The sequence below is a fragment of the Mastigoproctus giganteus genome, chromosome 1, assembly GCF_048544385.1.
Source record: "Mastigoproctus giganteus isolate SK-2022 chromosome 1, ASM4854438v1, whole genome shotgun sequence".
Taxonomy (NCBI): Eukaryota; Metazoa; Arthropoda; class Arachnida; order Uropygi; family Thelyphonidae; genus Mastigoproctus; species Mastigoproctus giganteus.
Window position 1 is genome coordinate 21,814,252 of NC_143575.1, and position 23,948 is coordinate 21,838,199.

A 23,948-nucleotide genomic window follows, 5' to 3' on the forward strand; every position below is an offset into this window, starting at 1 on the left:
TATGCAGTGCCTCCATAATAGATATTCTACTTAACACCTTCAACAGAATCCTAAAATCTGGAGTGATTCCAAATTATTTGGATGAGTTACTTTCTCATGCCCATCTCCAAAATCAGGAATCCAAAGACACAGATTACAGGTCAATCTCAATAAGCTGAACAGTGCTAAAAAATTTTGAACCTATCCTTGAGACTTCCATACATTTTTTCAATGCAGGCCATCACATCTACATATGGTTATTTCTGGCAGTTCAACTAGCACAAACCTGCTGATTACACTGTTCAGAACCCTGGGAGCATTAAAAGGAAATTTCAAATCAACATTACTTCATTTGATGTCTATTCAGCATATAAGCACCTCTCAGTGTATAGCCTAATTTGTATGTTGAAAGACTATTTTAGACTTTCTAGTAACTTCCTCAAAATTTTGAACTCCATACTTCAGTCAGGTTGTTAATATCTCTCATAACCTTCTACAAGAGATCAGAGTTGTTGAGAAAGGAGTCACACAGGGTGGTGTCCTTTTGGGTCTCTTGCTGCCAGAAATGCACTGTATTTCTGGCAACAAAAATAAGATGCAAAAATAAATAATAAGATGAAATAAGATGCAAAAATAAATAATAAGATGAAATAAGATGCAAAAATAAACAATAAGATACAAAATTATCATGTGTTGCCAGAAATGGCTCTGAAGCCATTTCTAGCAACACATGATAATTTTGCATCTTATGCAGATGACCTTAAGATGTACTTTACCTCAGACATTAGAGGAGCCACCTAAATCCATAAACAGAGTTGTAAATATAACCATTCTGGATCTTGAGAAATACCTTTGACAAATAGGCCTCGAACAACTCAATCAGAACAAGTATCACGCATGATATTCACAAAAAAGAAGAATAAAGGTGGGCATCAAAGCTTATGTTAGTGGCAACCAGGTTCAGAAGGAAAGGTTTGTTGTTTGTTTGTTTTTTATTTGGTTTTTAGGAGCATTAGCAACTAAGGCCATATTGCTCCGGGATATGCTGTGGTCATACCCTGACCTTTCCGCATCCTCCGTATTTGGTGGTGACGGGCTTGAACCCCGGTCTAATCAAGAAGCGTGTGCTACGCACTGCTGCTCCTTCCCACCTGGCTACGGAGGCGCCCAGAAGGAAAGGTAGGATCTCATACTGACCTGGGGGTCATCTGGGATACAAGCCTCATTTTTCAAAACCATTTTGCAAACATGAAGTAGTAGACTTTTGCATCCATACGGATGATCTAGCAGAACTTGTGGGTATTGGTAATAATATGTCTTCACAAAATTTAGCATTAGCATTAGTAGAGGCATATAATGCAAGAAAGCAAGCTTATGCAGCATCAGCCAGAAAAAAAAAAAAAAACCCACTTCCACTTCACCCCTCCGTTCGTTCGAAATACCTGTCCAGCTGAGCCTTAAATTTATTTAGGCTATCAACTTCCACGACAAGGGATGGAAGTCTGTTCCACCAACCAACTACCCGCTGGCTAAAGGCAAATTTCCGCACGTCTATCCTATATGTCTTTCCTCAAAAGCCTTGGGGGTTGCTGCTGTGTTGTGTGTGATGAACAAGTGCAAGCTCTGGCGTTGATGTGGGCAGCTGAGAGCTTGATGGGCCCCTCAATTTAGTTCCTTCGAGGGCATCCCTGTCCTTCAAGCTCTCATATAGGCCCATAACAATGCTGAGTTATTGCCTGATTTCGTTACACTCCTTGCATTCAGCGATATGGTCTTCTGCACCCCCAAGACAGATATCAACAGAGTCCTCTCAGTAGAAAATTGGATACTGAGGGGGATGAATAAAGTGCTGGAACCCCCACCTACAATCTCCAAGCAAATTTTTATACAAACATTTATGTGAAATCGTGGGAGCTCAGAATAATAAGTAGCAATATGCTTACATTTTAAGTGGGCCCATATGCAGCTAGTGACTTTCATCTATTGTAAAGTCAAACATTCAATAGAGTTAGTATTTTAAAACTAAACAACAAAGACCCCTATATGGGTGAACTCAAAACAAGAATTTTTGCTGATGCTCTCGAGGCAGTGTTAGATGGGTCGGAAAACTGCTAGTTGGGGGGGATACAAGGACTAATAGATTAACAGTAGCCAGTGGCAGAGGTGGAAGTGATTCTTGCACTGCTTCTATTGAAATGAGCAGAAGTCTGAAAAACAGGATGCAGGATATTTCAGAGACTGCTGGTAGTCATTGCGGTACAAGTAAACACATGGGTTGTGTTAGGGTAGCTAAGAATAGAAACAGGTGCATGTATACCTGCGTGTACACCAATGCTAGGAGTTTAGTAAATAAATTTGATGAATTTGAGGTATTGCTCAAAACATCAAAGGCAGATATTGTTGGGATATCAGAGACGTGGTGTCACACAGATATAAGTAATGCGGAACTGGAATTTGGGGAATACAATGTGTATAGAAAGGATAGACAGGACAGGAGGGGAGGAGGGGTCATGCTATTAATTAAGAAACACATAAAGTCCAAGGAAGTGAAGCCAGTCGACATCGATGGACAGGGCAGCGTCGAGTCAGTTTGGTGTGACATAAGCATAGGGAAATCAAAATTGAGAGTAGGAGTGTGCTATAGGCCTAATGACTCTGATGAGTATAATAAGATATTGTACAGGGAAATAGAGTGGGCCAGTAAATCAGAGAGTCTTATAATGGGGGACTTTAATTTCCCAGATATTGACTGGAATTTGTGGGTTGGTCACTCGCACACTAGCAAGGCTTTTGTGGATTTATTGGATGATTGTTTTCTACATCAGCATGTTCGTGAGGCAACAAGAGGGAGCAATACTCTTGATCTGATTATCAGTAGTGATTCTTCATGCATTAAGAACCTGCAGATAAATGAACCACTAGGTGGCAGTGATCACAGTGTGTTGAAGTGGGATTTACTCAAGGAGGTAACTACCATCAGAGGTAAAGGGAAGGGTTTTTGTTTTCGTAAAGGCGACTATGATGGTCTGAGACAGTATTTAAATTCTATACAGTGGGACCAACTGATGATGTTACCAACAGCAAACTCAAAATGGGAAGCATTCAAGGAACTAATCTTGGAGGCTACCAGGCTTTACATACCAACTAAGAAATATTGTTCAAGGTTTAGGCCTAAATGGTTGTCAGATGAACTAATGAGACATGTGGCAGAGAAGAAAAATGCATGGGATACATACAAATTAATGGGTGACATGGAAGCCTATGATAGATATAAGTTGGTCTGTAACCAAGTCACAAAGGAGATTAGGCAGGCAAAGGCAGACTATGAAAAATCCTTGGCAAAGGATGCAAAGAAAAACAGAAAAGAGTTCTTTACATACTTGAACTCGAAAAGGAAAGGGATGAATCAGATTGGTCCACTGGATATTGATGGTTCAACAGTTGAGGATCCTGCTCAGGTGGCTAACAATCTAAACGAGTATTTTGCATCTACATTCATGCATGAGGAGTTATTCAGGAAGGAGAATGATGTAGGTAAAGTAAACATTGGCAGTGAGCTGGATGATTTTGTAATAACTGAGAGGAAAGTGGAGGAGAGATTGTTGAGGATAAACATAAAAAAGGCACCTGGGGTGGATGGGATCTATCCAGTTATATTAAAGGAGGCAGCAAAGGAAGTAAGCAAACCCTTAGCCATAATTATGAGAGCTTCCTTGGACTCAGGGGAGGTACCTATGGACTGGAGATGTGCAAATGTGACCCCAATTCACAAAGGAGGTTCAAAGGCTGACACAAGTAATTATAGACCTGTTAGTTTAACTTCTCTTCCAGGTAAATTAATGGAGGCACTGGTTAAAGAAGCACTGCAGGATCATCTAGACAAGAATTCAGTTATAGCTCAGACGCAGCATGGTTTTGTTAAGGGCAGGTCTTGCCTGACCAATTTGATTGGATACTATGATGTAGTCACAAAAGAACTGGATGCAGGGAATAACTTTGATATTATATATTTGGATCTTAGAAAGGCTTTTGATACTGTTGCACATGGAAGACTCCTGCACAAATTGGAGCAGTGTGGCACTGGAGGCAAATTGCTGCTATGGATAAGGGGATGGTTGAGTGGCAGAAGACAGAGAGAGTGGTAATCAATGGACACTGCTCAACGTGGACTAATGTTATTAGTGGAGTTCCTCAAGGTTCAGTGTTGGGTCCGTTGTTGTTTTCGGTGTTTATGAATGATATTGATGATGGGATATCAAGTTTAATGTCCAAGTTTGCAGATGATACAAAGGTTGGCAGGGTCGTTAAGGACAATACTGACGCTATGCTGCTGCAACAGGATCTGGACAGGTTGAACAGATGGGCTGAGAGGTGGCAAATGAGGTTTAACATCGACAAATGTAAAGTGCTGCATATGGGAAACAGTAACCCCAGAGCAACGTATCAACTCTGCGGTACTACACTGACAGTGGTGGAGAATGAAAAGGACCTGGGGGTAATTGTGCAGGCAGATATGAAGTTCTCTGAGCAGTGCAGACGAGCTGCAAGAGTAGCTCATGGTGTCTTGTCAATGATATACAGGAATTTTTCTAGCAGGGATAAGGAGGTGATTATTCCCTTGTATAAGGCAATGGTAAGGCCACATCTTGAGTACTGTATACAGGTCTGGAGGCCTCATTTCAAGAAGGATGTAGAGCTGCTGGAACGGGTACAGAGAAGGGCAACAAGATTAGTAAATGGAACAAAGGGTTGCTCTTACGAAGAAAGGCTTAAGTTTTGCAAATTACAGAGTCTGGAGACTAGGCACCGGCGAGGTGTATAAGGCTTTGAATGGTTTGAGCATGCTCAATGCCAATGGGATTCTTCATCTTTCTCAGAATAATCACCTCAGAGGGCATAAATTCAAATTGAGGAAGGACGGATGTCGGATAGATGTGCGGAAATTTGCCTTTGGCCAGCGGGTGGTTGGTTGGTGGAACCGACTTCCATCACTGGTTGTTGAAGTTGATAGCCTAAACAAATTTAAAGCTCAACTGGACAGGTATTTCGAACGAACGGAGGGTTGAAATGGGAGTGGGTTTTTTTTTTTTTTTTTTGTTTTTTTTGGCTGATGCTGAATAAGCTTGCTTTCTTGCATCATATGCCTCTGCTAATGCTAATGCTAATGCTATATGAGTAACTTAAATCAAGCAACAACCATTAGCCCAGTGGTTTTCAACCTTTTTTTAATAACGGCACCCCTAAGTAATTTATTTTATTTTGTGGCACCCCTACTCAATTTTCTGCCTGGTAGATCCAATTCTCTCTCTGTGCGTGTATATATATACACACACACACACACACACACAATATATAGATATATATATACAGGGTGTCTCAAAAATATTGGTACAAACGTTTAGGGGAGGTAGGTAACATCTAAAGGAATGTGAATCGCATAGGAACCCATAACCGGAAACATCACGGGAAAGTAGTAGCAGAGGCACAAGAAGCAGAAATGACACAAGACAGTAATTAGTGGAAAACATTTATTTGACATAATATTAACAATGGAGTACGAGATGGATGCATTTCATGATGTTACAAAATATGCTCGAAGGTTCCACCCTGAGACGCGATGCATGCGTGACACCGACGCAGCATAGATTGGCGGACACGGTTGAACACACCTGGAGTTTCTTTGACAGTAGCAGCAGCGCAGATGAGTCTCGCTACGAGATCCATTTCCGTCTCCACAGGCGATTCATACACGATAGATTTGAGATCCCCCGACAGAAAGAAATCAAGGCTCGATAAATCAGGTGAGCGTGAGGGCCAGGCAACGGGTCCACCATGGCCAATCCATTGACGCCCAAAATGCCTATTCAAATGGTCACGAACACACCTTCCATAATGGGCAGGCGCCCCGTCATGTTGAAACCAAATGTTGCATCTCACATTTGCTGGAACATCGTCAAGTAACCCTGGTAGAACTTGTTCAAGAAAGATCCAATATTTAGCGGAGTTCATGCGGGATGGTAACAGGTATGGGCCGACTAAGCAGTTTGTAGCAGTAGTGGCGGCATGTGATGCAAGAAAGCATGTGTATGAGCTTATGCAGCATCAGCATCAGTCACCGACCATACCTGCCCACACATTTATTGCGAAGCGATGTTGTGCCACGTGGGGGCGCACACCGTGTGGGTTGGCGTGAGCCCACACATGAGCATTGTACTGATTGAATAAGCCTTCCGAGTGAAATAAGCCTCATCCGTGAACAAAACATAGGCTGGAAAATTCAAGTCTTGAACACTTTCTTGGAGAAACCACTGCGCAAAAGCCACACGTGCAGGATGATCTTGGGTTGTTGTTGTTATTTGGTTTTTAGGAGCATTAGCAACTAAGGCCATATTGCTCCGGGATATGCGGTGGTCATTCCCTGAATGACCTTTCCGCATCCTCCGTATTTGGTGGTGACGGGCTCGAACCCCGGTCTAATCAAGAAGCGTGTGCTACGCACTGCTGCTCCTTCCCACCTGGCTACGGAGGCGCCTATGATCTTGGGAGAGCAGTAACTAAACCCTTTGGAGATGAAAGGGGTGTAAGGAATCGTCGTGCCAGACACGCTGTGCACTGCAACGAGACATTCCTAAGGCAGAGGCAACGGCACGTGTGCTGGTAGTAGGATTATTCTGGACGGCATTCAACACACTTTCTTCCATGGTGGGAGTTCGTGTTGAACGTGGTCTGCCCACACTACTCCTATTACCTTTAAATGATCCATAATTGCACAAATTTTGATGCACACGTGCAAACAAACGGCGGTCCGGTACGTGTCTGTCTGGGAAGCGTTCTCCACAAATTTGTTGAGCAGCTCGTCCATCGCCCTCTGCTAATCCATACACTAGGTGCATGTCTGCCAGCTCACAGTTCGTATATCGGTGCATGCTCTTCGTGCGGTGACTACTGCTTGAATGAGGAAACCAGAAATTTTCCCTCTTGCGAACTGATGAACAGTGCTGTCTACCGACTTACGGTGAGGTTTCCGGTTATGGGTTACTATGCAATTCACATTCCTTTAGATGTTACCTACCTCCCCTAAACGTTTGTACCAATATTTTTGAGACACCCTATATATATATAAAATATTAAAAAATATATATGTTATATGATATTTATTATAATAATATAATTATAAAAAGTGCATTTCATAATACAAATTATATATATACAGTATATAATTTTATTCTTTATATAGAGGTACTAAGTAAACATCAATTATAGATCACCACAAAATTAAAAAGATACTGTACACCTTTTTATAATGCAATTAATATATAAATTAAAAAATAATAATAAGTTTAAGTAACTTAAACCCAAATTATGTGGCACCCCAGGAATGTTATTGTGGCACCTCGGTTGAAAACCACTGCATTAGCCTCATGGTGGGGATTGGCCATCACACACCTGCCCAGCAATAAATTTACAGTGGGAAAAACTGATATTGAAGCAAACTGATTCACCTGTATTAACTAGAGTTATAGCTACTCCAAAAGCAGACATGAACTAGGTTAGCCATTGATTGCCTCTGTGCTTCATGCTGTTTAACCTATCTATTCTTGATAACATGTTCCCCAATAATACAATTAATCTATTTAAATCAATTCATATAAATTTGTCAACAATAAGGCATACAGAGTGGAATGTCAGGCACAACTAATCACAGTACTTCACCTGCAGATAAGAATGGTTCCTTTCTTTCCACAGCAATAAGGGTTATGGTTATTCTGTTTCTCTCATCATCGCATCTGCAATTACTTAACTGACGAATGAATTGAAACAACTTCATGTGATACCCCTTGCTGCTAGACAGGGAATCCTTAGTATCATATATATATATATATATATATATATATATAATGTATCATATTAATTAACATATGTAATTTTTTAATTACATAATTATTTTTAAATTCATTTTATTCATACTATGTATATTTTGTAATATTCTATATCACATTCTTAGCTGCATGGCTGTTTTAGGGGTGCACTGTGCAATCAATAAAGAGATAAGCATTAGTAGAGGCATATGATGAAAGAAAGTAGCTTATTTAACATCAGCCAAAAAAAAAAAAAAAAACCCTTCCTGTTTCACCCATCCATTCACCCCAAAAGTTTGCCTAGTTCGGCCTTGAATTTATTTAAGCTGTCAACTTCCACAAAGATAGATGGAAGTTTGTTCCAGCAATCAACCATCCGCTGGCTAAAGGCAAATTTCCACACATCATTCTACAACCATCTTTCCTCAATTTGAATTTATGCCCCCTCAGGTGTGAAATCTGAGCTAGAGGAAGAATACCATCCGCACTGACTTTGCTCAAACAATTCACAAAATAATTTTGTAGTTGATGCTTTTGTAATTAACCAAAAAAAAATAATCTGACATTTTCTTGGTTTACTGGAAATGTACTTACAGCCTAAGATAACTTGTTAAGTACCGTATTTCCCCATGTATAAGATGCACCTTTTTTCGAAAAATTTGGGGTCTAAAAACTGGGTGCGTCTTATACAGTGGTTATAGATTTTTTTACTTTCATTTCCCGCTTTTTTCGCGCTCATTGTTTCACACTTGTTATCGGTATATTAGGTTACGTTTTGTCACGTTCTGCCCAGAAATGGGTCAGAAAAGATTTTCGTACAGTGCTGAATAAAAGTGATCCAGTTTCCAAAAGTGAATGGAAATCGTGCTGCTGAACATAAGTTTGGTCCTCCTCCAACTGAGAAAACAATCCGAGACTGGCTACGGGAAGAAGAAACCCTAGTGAAAATGCCACAGCAGAAGAAGGCCATTAGAGGGAAGTCAGCAAAATGGCCTAATTTAGAGAGGGAATTGAAGATATAGATTGAGGAGCAAAGGGCAATTGGAATTCCTGTGCCCACAAAGATGGTTCAGCATGAGGCAAGAAGAACTGCTGATGAAAAAGAAGTTACTGATTTCAAAGGAGGACACAATTGGTGCTTCAGGTTCATGAAACGGAATGGACTACGCATGCGTACACGCACCAGACTTGCCCAAAAGATGCCTGAAAGTTATGAGCAGAAGGTCCTTGAATTTCATCGTTTTGTCATTCAATGTCGGAAGACACATCAGTTTGAGCTGGGACAGATTGCAAATATGGACAAAGTCCCCATTCAATTCGATGTCCCAAGTAACAGAACTGTTGATAAGAAGGGGGTGAAAACTGTAACTGTAAAGACAAGTGGACGTGAAAAGAGCCATTATACAGTTGTTCTAGCTGGTTGTGCCGACGAAACCAAGCTGCCTCCTATGCTGATTTTCAAACACAAAACAATGCCAAAAGAAGACATTCCTCGAAGAGTGATTGTCCACGTTCATGACAAGGGTTGGATAGATTAGGATGGGATGAAGATCTGGTTTGAGAAAATTTGGAGCAGGAGACCAGGTGGGCTCTTACACAAACCTGCCCTATTGGTGCTTGATCAGTTCGGGCACACATAACAAAAATACAAAGAAGATTGCTACAGAGCAAAAAACAAAACTTTCCATCATACCTTGACATTAGCATTAGTAGAGGCATTTGATGCAAGAAAGCAAGCTTATGCAGCATCAGCCAAAAAAAAAAAAAAAAAAAAACCACTTCCACTTCACCCCTCTGTTCGTTCAAAATACCTGTCCAGCTGAGCCTTAAACTTATTTAGGCTATCAACTTCCACGACAAGGGATGGAAGTCTGTTCCACCAACCAACCACCCGTTGACTAAAGGCAAATTTCCGCACGTCTATCCTACATCTGTCTTTCCTTAATTTGAATTTATGCCCTCTCAGGTGATTATTCTGATCGAGAGGAAGAATCCCATCAGCATTGAGCATGCTCAAACCATTCAAGGCTTTATACACCTCTATCAGATCACCTCGCTGGTATCTGGTCTCCAGACACTGTAATTTGCAAAACTTAAGCCTTTCTTCGTAAGAGCACCCCTTTGTTCCATTCACTAATCTTGTTGCCCTTCTCTGTACTCGTTCCAGCAGCTCTACATCCTTCTTGAAATGAGGCCTCCAGACCTGTATACAGTACTCTAGGTGTGGCCTGACCATTGCCTTATACAAGGGAATAATCACCTCCTTATCCCTGCTAGAAAAATTCCTATATATCATTGACAATACACCATGAGCTACTCTTGCAGCCTGTCTGCACTGCTCAGAGAACTTCATATCTGCCTGCACAACCACCCCCAGGTCCCTTTCATTCTCTACCACTGTCAGTGTAGTACCACAGAGTTGATACGTTGCTCTGGGGTTGCTGTTTCCCATGTGTAGTACTTTACATTTGTCAATTTTAAACTTCATTTGCCACCTCTCAGCCCATCTGGTCAACCTTTCCAGATCCTGTTGCAGCAGCATAGTGTCAGTAGTGTCCTTGACAACCCTGCCTACCTTTGTATCGTCTGCAAACTTCGACATTAAGCTTGATATACCCTCATCAATATCATTTATGAATACAGAAAACAATAATGGAGCCAACACTGAGCCCTGAGGGACTCCACTAACATTAGTCCACGACGAGCAGTGTCCATTGATTACCACTCTCTGTCTTCTCCCCCTCAGCCACCCCTTTATCCACAGCAGCAATTTGCCTCCAATGCCACACTGCTCCAATTTGTGCAGCACTCTTCCATGTGCAACAGTATCAAAAGCCTTTCTAAGATCCAAGTATATAATATCAAAGTTATTCCCTGCATCCAGTTCCTTTGTGACTGCATCATAGTATCCAATCAAATTGGTCAGGCAAGACTTCCCCTTAACAAAACCATACTGTGTCCGAGCTATAGCTGAAGTCTTGTCTAAATGATCCTGCAGTGCTTCTTTAACTAGTGCCTCCATTAATTTTCCAGGAACTGGAATGTTCCTAGAACATTCCAGTTCCAACCACTTGATGTCAGCATTAACAAACCCTTCAAAGCTGACATGAGAGACGAATGGAACCAATGGATGAAGTCTTCTGGGAACAATTTGACACCAGCAGGAAGAGTGAAGAAACCAACTATAGGAAAAATTTGTACCTGGGTGAAAAGATCCTGGGATAATATCAAGATTGAGATCGTCATCAAGTCATTTAAGAAGTGTGGCATTTCAAATGCCATAGATGGAACTGAGGTCGAGGTAATATATGAAGACAGTGATTCGTCATCAGACACAGATGAGGACAAGCTAATGGATGGGAGTTTTGACAGTGATGAGTTGTATGAATTTTATGATGAATAAAACTTGAGTTCAATAACTTTATGTAATAAATTTTTTTTCAAATTTTGGGCCCCAAAATTAAGGTGCATCTTATACATGCGGAAATACGGTACTTGAGAGATACAGTTCTATGATATGATATGCATTGTTATTTGTATAAAGTAAAACTTAAATTATCACAAAAAAGAAAATGCAATTTTGCAGTTAACATTGTCTGACACTAAACCCTTCATATAATAATAATACTGATGGCAGTATAGTTTCTTATGCACAATTCACTTTTTCCCTGCTAGCAAAATTCCTATATATAATTGACAAAACCCCATGACCTGCCCTGGCAGCCTGTCTGCATTGCTCAGAAAACTTCATATCTGACTGCACAATTACTCCTAGGTCTTTTTCATTTTCTACCACCTTAAGTATAGTACCACACAGTTGGTACGTTTCTCTGGGGTTACTTCTACCCATATGCAGCACTTTGCATTTGTCAAGGTTAAACTTCAGTTGCCACTTCTTAGCCCATCTGCCCAAATTATCTAGATCCTGTTACAGTAGCACACTGCCATTACTTTCATTAACAACCCTGCCAACCTTTGTATCATCTGCAAACTTCAACATTAAGCCTGATATACGTTCATCAATATCATTGATAAATATACAAAATAACAGAGGACCCAACACCGAACCCTGTGGGACTCCACTAATAACATTAGTCCACGAAGAGCAGCACCCACTGATTACCACCCTCTGTCCTCTCCCACTTAACCATCCTTTTATCCATTGTAGCAACTTACCCTTAATACCATTCTGCTCCAATTTGTACAATAGTCTTCCATGCGCAACAGTGTCAAAAGCTTTCCTGAAATCCAAATATATGATATCAAAATTATTTTTTGCATCCAGTTCCTTTGTAACCACATCATAATATCCTATCAAATTTGTCAGACAAGACTTTCCCTTAACAAACCCATGCTGTGTCTGAATTATTGCTGCAGTCTTGTCTAGATGATCCTGCAATGCATCTTTAACCAGTGACTCCATTATTTTACTCGAAACAGAAGTTAAACTAAGTGGTCTGTAATTACTCGCATCACCCTTCGATCCCCCTTTGTGAATTGGGGATACATTTGCACATCTCCAGTCCGTTGCGATCTCCCCTGAGTCCAAGGATGCTCTCATAATTATGGCTAAGGGTTTGCTTAGTTGATTTGCCACCTCCTTTAATATAACTGGATAGATCCCATCCACTCCAGGTGCCTTTCTTATATTTAACTTCAACAATTTCTCCTCCACTTTGCTCTCAGTTATTACAAAATCATTAAGCACCCTGCTACAATTTGGTAACCTTCTGCCATTTTCAAACCTTAATAATTCCTCATGTGTGAATGTAGTTGCAAAATACTCATTCAGTTTGTTTGCTATCTGAGCAGGATCATCAACAGTCGAACCATCGATGTCAAGTGGACCAATCAGATTTATCCCCTTCCTTTTAGAGTTTATATAAGTAAAGAAATCCTTGCTGTTTTTCTTAGCATCTTTTTCCAAGGATTTCTAGTAATCTGCCTTTGCCTGCCTAACCTCCTTTGTGACCTGATTACAGACTAGCTTATATCTGCCATAGGCTTCTGAGTCGCTTGATAATTTATATACATCCCATGCATTTTTCTTCTCTGTCACGAGTCTCATTAGTTCATTTGATAACCATTTAGGCTTAAACCTCGAACAATATTTCTTAATAGGTATGAAACTTTTAGTAGCTTCCACGATTAATTCCTTGAATGCTTCCCACTTAGAATTTACTGTTGGTAACATCGTCAGTTGATCCCACTGTACAGAATTTAAAAACTTTCTGAGACCACTGTGTGTGTGTGTGTGTGTGTGTGTGTGTGTGTGTGTGTGTGTGTGTGTGTGTGTGTGTGTGTGTGTGTGTGTGTGTGTGTGTGTGTGTGCACGTGCGTGCGAGAGAGAGAGAGAGTGTATCTGTTTAAACAGATTAAAAATGTTGAATAATATGATTATTCTAATAATGAAAAAAAAAAAATTCTGCATACCTCTGAGTCAGAATGAACTGTTTCAGTATAACTTAAAACTAAATTTATGCTGTTTAAATGGGACTAAAAAGCATGGTCACAGGTCATGAATGTTTAGGTTTTTTGCAACCACTTACCAGGTCAGCGGCGTTTGTCATATATCAGATAAACAGATATTCAGTAGTACAGGATTGCAGGAGTATAATTCAATGCGGTAAAAAAAAAAAAAAAAAAGTAAAGTGCAGCCATTATCAACCCACTGCAGGATGGAAGCATCCCCAACAATTCATGCTGAGGGAAATGGACCATGATCTGCCACGCTGGTCCAGTGCGGGTTGGCAGATCGACCGTATTCAGCAGTCAGGGGCTTGAACCCCGGTCTACTCAAAGAGCGTGTGCTACTGCACTCCCGCTCCTGACCTCTCGGCTACGGAGGCCATTATTCAATGCGGTAGTTAAAACTAAATAAAATTCATATGCTTTGCCTGCATATGATTTCAACCAGGGAGAGAGACTTTCTTCCCTTATTGAAGACTAAATAACTTACAATGGCTTATGTTTGACTTATAGAAACATATATTTATTCACAGTTCTGCCTAATTACTAAGTCATCTGGCTGTTCACTTAGACAAAATAGATTATTCACAGTTCATCATACATTTGTTGAACTGTGATTAAGCTTCAAAACAGCTGTTCTGGCAGTCTCCGATTTTTATATGTATAGCAGATTTGCCTTTTCAGGTCATACCATACAATTTAAGATGATATAAACAAAACAGAACTGTGAATAATGGTAGTTTTCTCTAAGTTCAATATAAACCAAAGTTGTAAGGTCGAGTACTTGGCCCTCGGTCTTCATTGAAAACAGGAAGTCTCTCCATGATTACTGAAATTAAGTATGTGCAAGACGTATGAATTTTATTTGAGCCTAGGGGTTTCCAACTTCCTTTAACTTGAGTACTTTTTAATCGTTTTTTTGGTATCTAAAAGATATAATTTTCTAGTATCTGTATTTCTTGTTCTTTGAGGTTAATGTTACTTTTTTGTTCCACCTACCAAATATAAGTCACTGTATATGCAATCAGTAGTACATGTGAAGTATATTGGCAAATCCTGACACTCTTTTAGACCAAGGCTGAAAAGCCTGACTGGCAGCCTTGCAGTGTTTCTAACATCTGAAGGAAATCAAATATCTGAAGGTAGCCTTGGCTTGTAAACTGTTTGTCTCCTACACTCTGGCAATTGTCCCCATGTCTCCATCTGGCAATTGTTTCCATATAGGCTAAACATTCATACTGCTATTATTTTATTTTAAATCTAATTAAGCTATGCATACATACACAAAGATTCAAAATGGAGATGAATATTTCACAAGGACTGCAACATAAAAATACAAAGTTTACAGGAATTTTTGGATTTAAAGTAAAGATAATAATAATTTTTGCTAGTGTTACTAAAACAACAAAGAAGTTAGTGTACACGGTGTGTTACATTTCATTTTTTTTTCTTAAATTAATGGAATTTTTTTTCTTTTTCTATGATTAACAGAAGTAAAAAGTAAATATAGTTATTGCATATTATATATATGTGAACGTGCTTAAAAATGTTGGCTAATTTTGCAGAGTACGTCATTCAATTACACACTTATGACCATATACACAAGATGCATAACAGCATACTAAGTTGATGGTTCCAACACTCGTTAAGGCATTTTCTGTAATATAATTTGCATGTTAATATGACTCAATGTCACATTAATACCCAGTTATGTCAAAGCACATCAATTCTTTTAATATAGCAGAAACACTTCATTTAAATGAAATATTCTGCAAAAATTGGTAAAGCTAATAAGAAATTTAACCAATGTTTTTATTATTTTATAAACATCAACAAAAAAAAATTAGTGACATCTCTTTGCAAGAAAAATAATTTATGTATGTGCATCCAATATTGGAAATGATGTCACAGAAGTCTGAAGAGATGAAACTCAATAATGGTGCTCTAAATTCAAAAAATGCCTCTCACTTTGTATTTTTTTTTTTTTTTTTTGCAGATGTTCTCATCAAATCACTCTACACAACTAAGGTGAACATATTATAAATATTAATAGCCTCCAAGCATATGCTCATAAATGAGTATGTGTTAATGTCTGTAGAAGCATATATTCAAGAGCTGATAAGTTTCTCAATGGGAATCAAACTCCAACCTCTCCAAAATGAGTGGCAGATGCCGATGTATTGTGCTAATTAGTTGGTCATGGAGGGATGCTGGAGTGAACAATACTTTGTGTATAAAAACAGTGTCATAGTCATAATTCTAATTAAACTGTATATTATAGCAAACTAAATGCAATTTTTTAAACCTTGTATTGCACCCTGATCACTCCTCCCCCTTAAATTTAAATATTAAAATATCTGTTAAGATGATGTCTTCATGAATTTTAATATACACCCAATATTTTCTTTAATTCTGATCAGGCTCCAGTTTTTAACTGGAAAACGTATATCTAAAAAATTTGAGTGGTGTACAAAATGCTACATGCACCTGCTGATGCATAATTTTCCTTTCGAGTTTTTGTTTCACTTTGATTTATTTTGCTCTATAACATTGTGCACTGAGAGGCAGTTGAGAAATTATTATTTATTTTTTTTAGATGGCAAGCCTGTTGTTACTAAAGATATTTATTTTTAGCCAGTATAGTGTCAGAATAAAAATAAAATTTTTAATTGCACCATTTTAAATTATTTCTTACTTTTTTTCACTTCTCAAGAATATTAAATGTTGCACATAATGCAACAGCATGGCTGCTCACGTAACTTTCTGTTGTAGAGTTAATTGAAAATTTTAATGCTTCAATAACCAAAAATTATTAGGAAGAGAGAATTTGGAATGGAAAATATTGAGGACTACAGTCTCATCTCACAAAAATTTAGAGAAAATAAATAGTGGCCATTTTGAGAAAGCAAACATGAGGTTAGAGAAAATACTATTATGGCCCAATTTTATTGGCCTTCTTATAGCATAATATTTAAAAGAACTATTAAGTGTCGTGTCATAAAAATTCTTATATCCATAGCAGTTGGATAATAATAATAATTATTATTATTATTAGCTATATGGCGCATGGAAGCCTGAGGCTTATGCTGCACCAGCCAAAAAAAAAAATTTCTGAATTACCCTGGGAGAGAGAGGGAGGGGGGGGGAGAGAGAGAGAGAGAGAGAGAGAGAGAGGGAGGGGGAGAGAGAATCATAAGTAGAAGGGAATCACTAATAAAGAGAAGAATGATGATATCCAGCTCAGGATCCTGGGTGTGCCAAGCCCATACTCACCAGATGTGAGCCCCTGGAATTAAATGTACACATTACAGTCAGGGCCAACAGTAGTTCTAGAAAAATATATGTGGAATTTGCATACATTGTAAGATTGGGCCCATATGCTATCACAAAAAAACCCACTAAAATGAGGCTTTTAATGTTGAAATATACAGCAGTTAACTGTTATATTTTGGCTATAAAAGTGTTACATTTTTTCAATTTAATTGTTTTTGTAATTACGTTTATGTTTGGTAGCATTCTAAACGGATGCATTCTGATATTGAAAAATCAGTTGACTACAACACGTTTAAAAATAAATATCCGATATACAAAAAAGTCCGATTAAAATTCGAAAAAACTTTTCTGAAAGTAAAAAAAAAAGTAAAGTGCAGCCATTATCAACCCACTGCAGGATGGAAGCCTCCACAACAATTCATGCTGAATGAAATGGACCATAATCTGCCACGCTGGTCCAGTGCGGGTTGGCAGATCGACCGTATTTAGCAGTCAGGGGCTTGAACCCCACTCTACTCAAAGAGCGTGTGCTACTGCACTCACGCTCCTGCCCACTCGGCTACGGAGGCCTGATCCATCCAAGTATGGAATTTCAGGAGTTGGAGTTTTACACATAGACAAACATGCACATTTGTTAATGCACGGAGTGAACTTCATTACACGTTTCCATACAACACTCCTTTCAAAATTTTCCCCCCGATAAAATGTAGTGTAATTCCTCCTGGTTATGCACATCAATAAAGCCAGATCACACAACCTCACTAGTGTTAGTTGATCAGCTAGTTTATTTCTTCTTCTTCAAATCAAAAGTATAGGTTTCCATTTTCAAATTAGCACCACCAAATAAAAGACACAAGGTCAACGGAAAAGGACGAGGCACGAAACAACCCTTCTTCCCAGAATTTTCTCGTATTATTATATGGAATATGCACACATTGTAAGAAAGACTGGGGAAGGAAATCTTTTTCCATAAGGATTTCCTCCTGCCCTCGCTAATAAGAATTAATTTGTAAATACATTCGGCACTATATTAGAAAAATGATGCAGGAAATAAAATCTTGCATATCAACAGAATTTAAAAAAATATATACATGAATAATTGTAAGCCAGGCAATTTCTTATTGTTTATGATTATTTTTTTTTCACTTCGGTTTTATAACTTATCATTTAAATCAATGTATATGAAAGAGAAACCAACTGCTTGAATGCTCCTGGTTACCACCGGCAGAAGAATTTGGTTCGCTTCCCTTTTGAACTGAATATCTCTGTAAACGAGAAAATTTCCTGAACACATTCAGTAAGCGACTATTAAGCTGCTGGTGCAGGCAGAATATATTAGCCATTTCTCAAACTGCAAAGATCGAATTTTAAGAGCTCATAAAAAGTATACTCGCTGCCCATAAATATACGCAGTATTATAAAAGCTAAGCCTCCACCACTATCATAAATGAGACAACCAATCAGCGAACAAGCTGACTTATAACAAAAACGAGTGGAATCCAGGGATGATAAAGCAATATAATAATTCCATAATAGTTTAAGGAATTCATTTGGAATTGCTTAAACAAGTTTAAAGGCTGGTTTCATTGATCCAGTCCATCTTTCGGCACAATATTTTGATATACACAGGCTGATAATTTAATTCACGGAATGGCAACGCCACTGTACAAACACTTAAATTTCTCCAATCTGTTAATAGATGGCAGGAAAGTGTGTGCTCAAGGATACGCTGACACAGTTGCAAGTTGTGTGCTAGTTGCAATCTAGCCTTAATTTACGTGCTGTGTGAATCATTTTGCGAGCTGCATAATTTTTAAACCAAACTATTATATTTTTAGGCCACCCAAATAATTAAATTCATCTGCCGTGCATTGTGTATTATGTCCGTAAATTGCGTGTGTTATTTGCCTGTTTTTCAGGCAGAAAAAACCCAAGTTGCCGGGGGCGAGAAACCTTGCTATCTACGCCTGAGACCGACAAACTCAGCCACGGAGTGACAAAAAATCAATTAAAGTTCCTCGCGTCATCGACGAGATTCGAACCCTGGCCTTTTCCACCCAGTGTTGGGAGGACAGTGGCGATACCACTGTGCTACCAGCAGAGACGTGAGCTGCATAATAGAATTTTCACGCGGTTTTGTGACATTTTAAGCCCTGTAACACGGCCGTATGGCTGTCCTCTTGGGTAGCACAGTTGGTAGGATAGCCATTCTCCCCCACACTGGATGGAAAAGTCCCGAGTTCGAATCCCGTCGATGACGGGAGGAGTTTTTATGGGTATTTTTCACAATGTGGCTGAGTTAGTCGATCTCAGGCGAGTGTATCATGGTTTTTTTTTTCTCAAGGAAACTTGAGCTTTCATCTAGCAAACAGAAAATCAACCTCACAACACACGAAATTTAGAGACAATATACCCAGAGCAACATGGGCTTAGTTGCCATTGCTCCTAAAACCCAACAGAGGCTGACATTCTTCCGCTTAACTCATGGAGTGCGATTTTCCTGAGCCTTTACAATTTGCTCAGAGTGGTGGAAGTTTTTGGCTGTCCAGGCTGCGAGTCGTCAGGCACAGATTCTTAATCTTCTTTAATGCACCTGTGTCATTGAAAACTGCAATTTTTTTCAAACGCTTATATCTGTAAACTACTGACATTTCACTCACCATCTCTATAGAACTTACTATAGGAGAAACGGTATGTCATCAGGATGCCTCACCAAGTACAATATAAAAATTCCTCATGTTATTGATCAATTGAGATCGAACTCAGGTCTCTTTCGTCCGGTGTAGGGAGGATGGCGATTCTACCAACAACTATGCTACCCGCGAGGGCTGGGGCTACAAGTGAGGGTATATACACCTGAAGAAGGGTGAGAGCTTTTAAAATTGAAAAATTAGGCATAATAAAGTATGTTACAAATTACATCCCATGACCTAGACGGAAGGAGCAAAGGAGTTATGGGAGCAGGATATTCTATTGGATAATGTTGGAAAATCTGGAAAAAAATTCCAAATTTCTGGAATTGTCTCGATTTTTTTTTTTTTTTTTTTTAAACATGAGAATTTGATATATTTTAAAAGTGAAACATACAAAATTGGGAATTTTTCATAAATCCTTAGTGTGTCATTTTTAAATTATTTTCTATTCAAATACTAACACTGTTCAAGTACGCTCCAGGCTCTTTTAAGTTCTTATTCTAGTTTTAGTGTGTTCCATATATGTCCTATGGAGTCTGGTCAGCATTTATTAGTCAAGCCGATGTGCGGGATATGCCGGTGTCAAATTATGTAATGAATAACTGAATGACAATCACACTGGCCATTTGTTTTGATAAAACAACTCATTACCGGTAAGCATTGAAGATTTTGTTTATAAATTGAAAAATTATACTTCTTGCAGTGTGAAAAAAAAAAAAAAAAAAACCGAAGAAACTGAGATGGCGAAATATTTTCTAAAGCTGAGGCTTGGTTTGCTGAAACTTATCAGACCCGATTGCTAAAAATGCATCCATATGGATTGACAGAATCGTTACGTTATGGGGTGTTCTTCTACACTATTTTCATCTAGAATATGTTGAAAACAAATGTAAAAAATATGAGAAATTTAACAAAAAATGTTACATTCATCTCTAAAAACCACCTTTTTGTTTCTAAAATATGTTTTGTAATACTACAACAAGTTTAATGTTTTGATTCTTCCCCCCCCCCCTCAAAAAAAAATCACTATAATTCGTTGCCTAAGAAGCTGAAAAGCTTTTTAAGCAAGTAGCTGATAACTATCTGAGAAGAAACATTTGGAAAGGACAGTTCTCCAAGATAAATCTCTGAATTCCATCTTTTTTCTTGCTTTCGAAAAACATGTACATTGGCCCAGAGTGCAAGAGTCTTAGATTTACAGATCTAGATATACACATATCAACTGAAATAAGAAAAAAAGAATCCAGCATTACTACATAACAGCTTGTATGGAGATGCAACAAAAACTTCAAATTAAATTTGGAGGTTTCAGTAGAGGGTTAGTTTCTTGATCCATTTCTGGCTTTAAATGTATCTTAACCCAAAGAAAATGAGCAGATAAAAAGGCTGTTTTATTTATTTATTTTTTTTAATGAGAAGATGAAGTTTGCAGGATTAAGAAATTTGGTACTTGCTCTTGATGACCACCAAATAGCAAGCATGAAGAAATTTAAAAATTTCTTCTAAAATATTTCTTTTTTCGTCTTAAATTTGGACTTATAAGGTGCGGGCAGATCCTTTCACACTCCAATGAAGCGTGTCAAACGATCTTTTCAATGATGAATTACATCAAACCAAAAGAAGGAATAAAACGTCTTGCAGACCTTAAGCTCATCATTCGTTATCAAATCTTCCTCGAGAACAATAGGAAAATCCAGTTTTACCCTTGATATCGAGAAAATTTACTTCTCATTACAGAATAGAAACATGACGATCAGAAGCCGAGTGGTCAGCGCTAAGGTGTATAAATACACGTGTCTTGAGTGACCGGTGTTCAAGTCCTTGGCTGCTAAATACAGTGCCGTTAGTTGTATTTTGTCTATCTTGTGAACTCCTCAAAATATCGTCCCGGAGTATAAACAGAAAATTTATGATTTGAGTTCACTTATTTTATTGTGAGAGATTTCTATGCTCTCATTTTTGTTAAGTATGAAGTAGTATGTTTATGATTTTTTTCAGTGTCATCCTTTCAATATTATTTTGGACTTTTGATATTGTTTATTTCGTGTTTGTGAACTGTTCCATATTTGTGGTGGAGTTTATAATTTTTTTCATGAGTTTATAATTTTTTATACAGTTGTAAAGACCCAAATAAATAATTTGTATTTTGATATTGAATAAATCGCCCAAAATATCGAAAGATTTATTAATTACTATTTAGTTTTAATCGTGTAAATATTTATATAAATTATATTTTAGCAATGCACACAATTTAATACACATTTTTTTTTTTTTTTTTTTTCTTTTCTTGATCACGCTATTTCTGGCGTTATTGGGAATTTTTTGGCTTCACTGTGGGAACAGCTGGCACCCCTACTTCGCATCATTGCCGTGAATGTAGGTGCCGAAGAAATTTTTCTTCGGAAGTTCAATCACAAAATATTTCTAAACAATTTTTTTCATATTTTGTTTTAAACAAAACAAACAAAATGGTTTTAGTTTTTCTTTAAATGTATGGACTGAACATTATTTAGTATTGTTTTGTTTTTAGGATGTTGGATTTCTTTGAAACATTGCGAAATTTTAATAAAAACATTTAACCTAATTAACCTTCTGTTTTCGATATGTGAGACTAAGTTGATCATTGATCAATATCATTCGAATTATCCCACTTGATAACACTGTTAAAATGAGAATAAGGGAAATATTTTCTCAGCTACATACGTTTCTCAGCTGCAACGGTGGCCAGCTGAAACTAAAACATTTCTTGCAGTCTGAGACTGAAACGTAAATGGTTTGCATGCTAAAATAGAAATATTTGCATTTTGCTTTCAGGTTTATTTCAGGAAAATGTAACAACACTGATAAAAATTTATATGCAAACTCTATTCTGTGATCTCCATTATTAGAATTAACTGTATTCTATAAACTTGTCAACGATTATTTCGAACGTACAATAGCTGAACTTCTTTGTTAGCATGAGGCTGGAAAACCTGAAGTACATAAAACTATAGCGAGGTAAGTTCGGATTTATTTATTTATAAATCTAAAATTATATCCACTATAAACAGCTGTCTGAGCGGAAATCTATAAGAGGGTGCTAAAACCGTTCGTTTGAAGAAATGAATCAGAACTTTGGTGAATGGTGAGTTTTCAGGGTATATCGGGACACGGGTTGGGTTGCGATTTCGGGTGAGTTGCTGGAGTACTTTTTCTTTGATGGTTGCAGTGATAACAATATTAAACTAGCCATTCTAAGTTGTGCAAGTTGATAAAATAGCGAGTTAAATGCACTTTCCTAACGAACTGCTTTGATATTATGCTACTCAGAATCTTTAAAAAAGGAGTGGAGTTTTAAACATTTCTTCGTGCAGGCAGGAGTGATGGCAGTATGAAAACTTGTCATAATAATAAATTGTCTTAAGAAGTGTTGCAGGTCCAAACGAAAGAGGAGATTGGATTTAATTTAGGCTTAGTGATATGATGAGCTTATACCAGTGGAAAAACTACCACTGTAGTTGCAAGTTGCTCAGCAACATTAAGGCACTGAGGATTGTTTTTGGCGTAGCCTATAAGTGAAAGACGAACAGAATAACATGTTTTCTCAGCAGCCTGTATCTAAGTTTTTTATGATGGAGAAGCTGATAAACAAATTTAAATTTGAGCAACTTGCAACTACGGTAGTAGTTTTTCCACTGGTATAAGCCCATCATATCAGTTGAAACCGTTCGTTTGTTAAATTTACAGGACTGTAAATGCCAGAAATGTGTGTGGCATGTTGTATGGTATAATATTGTGTTGGGTTCTGTTTATCTGGCTTCTTGGCCAGTGGTGTTGGCGTTGCCCGCCAACACCACTGGCGTTGTGCAAATGTGTCCCCAATTCACAAAGGTGGATCGAAGGGTGACACGAGTAATTACAGACCAGTTAGTTTAACTTCCTCTAGCTCAGAATAATCACCTGAGAGGGCATAAATTCAAATTGAGGAAAGACAGATGTAGGATAGACGTGCGGAAATTTGCCTTTAGCCAGCGGGTGGTTGGTTGGTGGAACAGACTTCCATCCCTTGTGGTGGAGGTTGATAGCCTAAATAAGTTTAAGGCTCAGCTGGACAGGTATTTTGAACGAACGGAGGGGTGAAGTGGAAGTGGTTTTTTTTTTTTTTTTTTTTTTTGGCTGATGCTGCATAAGCTTGCTTTCTTGCATCAAATGCCTCTACTAATGCTAACTTCTGTTCCGGGTAAAATAATGGAGTCACTAGTTAAAGATGCATTGCAGGATCATCTAGACAAGACTGCAGCAATAATTCAAACACAGCATGGGTTTGTTAAGGGAAAGTCTTGTCTGACAAATTTGATTGGTTATTATGATGTGGTCACAAAGGAACTGGATGCAAAAAATAATTTTGATATCATATACTTGGATTTCAGGAAAGCTTTTGACACTGTTGCGCATGGAAGACTACTGTACAAATTGGAGCAGTATGGTATTAAGAGTAAGTTGCTACAATGGATAAAAGGATGGTTAAGTGGGAGAAGACAGAGGGTGGTAATCAATGGGTGCTGCTCTTCGTGGACTAATGTTATTAGTGGAGTCCCACAGAGTTCGGTGTTGGGTCCACTGTTGTTTTGTGTATTTATCAATGATATTGATGAAGGTATATCAGGCTTAATGTCGAAGTTTGCAGATGACACAA

At 38.2% G+C, this 23,948-nt stretch overlaps 1 protein-coding gene across 1 annotated transcript in view; it reads right to left on the reverse strand.

Annotated features, from left to right (window-relative positions):
• LOC150090626 (UPF0389 protein CG9231) overlaps positions 1–18,010 on the reverse strand; it is a 39,277-nt gene extending 21,267 nt beyond the window's left edge. The window contains exon 1 of the mRNA XM_090379170.1: positions 17,779–18,010. Coding sequence (XP_090235296.1) covers positions 17,779–17,923 — 145 coding nt within the window. The 5' untranslated portion in view covers positions 17,924–18,010. The remainder of the gene's footprint in view (positions 1–17,778) is intronic.
• Positions 18,011–23,948: the final 5,938 nt, after the last annotated feature.